The sequence below is a fragment of the Cnephaeus nilssonii genome, assembly GCF_951640355.1.
Source record: "Cnephaeus nilssonii genome assembly, chromosome: 10".
NCBI classification, from domain to species: Eukaryota; Metazoa; Chordata; class Mammalia; order Chiroptera; family Vespertilionidae; genus Cnephaeus; species Cnephaeus nilssonii.
In genome coordinates this window covers 81518007-81519637 of record NC_137081.1, presented here as the reverse complement: position 1 = coordinate 81519637, position 1631 = coordinate 81518007, and the positions used below count along the sequence as shown (strand labels likewise).

Sequence of the window (1631 nt, the reverse complement as noted above, 5' to 3'; positions counted from 1 at the left end):
ATGATGTGCACTGACCACCAGGGGGCAGATGCTCAACGCAGGAGCTTCCCCCTGGTGGTCAGTGCACTCCCACAGGAGGAGTGTGGCTCAGCCAGAAGCCAGGCTCACAACTGGCTGGCTGGCTGGCAAGCACAGCGCTAATGATGTCCGACTGACAGTTTAGGCCCACTCCCCTAAGCCATCAGTTGGACATCCCCCGAGAGCTCCTGGACAGAGAAGGCACAGGTCGGGCTAAGGCACCCTCCCAAGTGCATGAATTTGTGCACTGGGCCTCTAGTGTCTACATAAATATATCTGATCATATTTATAGAAATCCAGTCACTGTTTATTTTTACCACTATGTATGCAAGGCACACTTATGACAATTTTGAATACAAAATTGAATCATATGTTTAAGAGTAGCTTATATATAATTTATTGCAACACATAAGAAAACGTAACACATACAATTATTTTTCAGGGTCACATATTAGTGAAACCTGCAGAGGATTTAGGTCTCCTGATTTCTAATTCAGTGTTTTTTCTTCTGCAACATGCTGGCTTTTTATTCAATACTAGAGGCCCAGTGCATGATTGAATCATGCACGTGTAGGGTCCCCTACACACTTTCGCTTTTCGTGGTGGAGCTGGGTGCCTTTCTGCTGGTGCACCAGGCCTTTCAGAAGCCTCCGGCTCAGCAGAGGCTTCTGAAAGGCCTGGTGCTGGAGCAGACAGGCACCCAGGTCCCCCACTTTTGTTTTTTTTGTTTTGTTTTTGTTTTTGCTGTGAAAGAGCTCATTTATTGGGGTGGTGGACTCAGTGGATCCAAAGTGGAGAGCTGGTGAAGGGATCGGTGGCTTCCAGTTTCAAGCGCTGGTTCTCAGTCCTGCGGCACCTGTTTATGGATCGCTTCGGCGAGGCTGGGCCAGGTCAGGGCTGCACGCACTTTGGCATCCGGGCCAGGGATGCTCTCCAGTCCCCACAGGGTGAAGCGGCTGAAACTGGCGGAGGCACGAATAAAGCGGTCGAAGTCCCGCTCCAGCGCCTCCGGGGGTTCCACCGGCTCCTGCTCGTCCTTGTCGGATCCCACTGAAAAGTCCTGCTTCCCCACCGACTGCTCTTCCATCACCATCACATATCCCAGCAGGCCAGGCGGCACCTTCACCTCCTCGCCCCTCAGACTGCGGCCCCGAAACGACACTTCGAGTCCATCGGGACCCTGAAGGATGGCCGGGGTGAAAAAGCGCCCCACAGGGGCGGGCCGATTAACCCGCACTTCACAGGGCAGAAGGTGCAGCGTGTGCGCAGAGTGACGGGGCTTAGGTGGATGCGGTGCTTCTCCTTGTCTTCCTCGTCGCTGCTCTCCATCCTCTGCCTGGTTTCCGTGGCTCGCTGACTGAGGCCAGAGCTCGCTCCCCCACTTTTGATGGTCCGCAGCCGCTGAGGGGGGCTACCCTGCTGTTGAGAGGTGCAGGGGGAGGGACCCCCTCAGCGGCCCTGGATCTGGCCGTTGAGAGGCACAGGGGGCGGGAGTCCCGCCCCCTGTGCCTCTCAACAGCAGGGTAGCCCCGCTCAGTGGCAGTGGATCCGTGCCTCTCAATGGCCCAATAGGCCACCCTGAGTCCTGCCCCCCAGCCTCCTGCCGCCCAATC

At 55.7% G+C, this 1631-nt stretch overlaps 1 protein-coding gene across 1 annotated transcript; it reads right to left on the bottom strand.

The window, feature by feature from the left end:
* Positions 1-779: 779 nt before the first annotated feature.
* Positions 780-1347, bottom strand: LOC307106669 (ribonuclease H2 subunit C-like; the record flags this gene model as incomplete). The annotated part of the gene is given in 2 exon segments (XM_079783287.1): positions 780-1281; positions 1284-1347. Coding segments are annotated over 2 exon segments (486 nt in total). The 3' UTR covers positions 780-859.
* Positions 1348-1631: the final 284 nt, after the last annotated feature.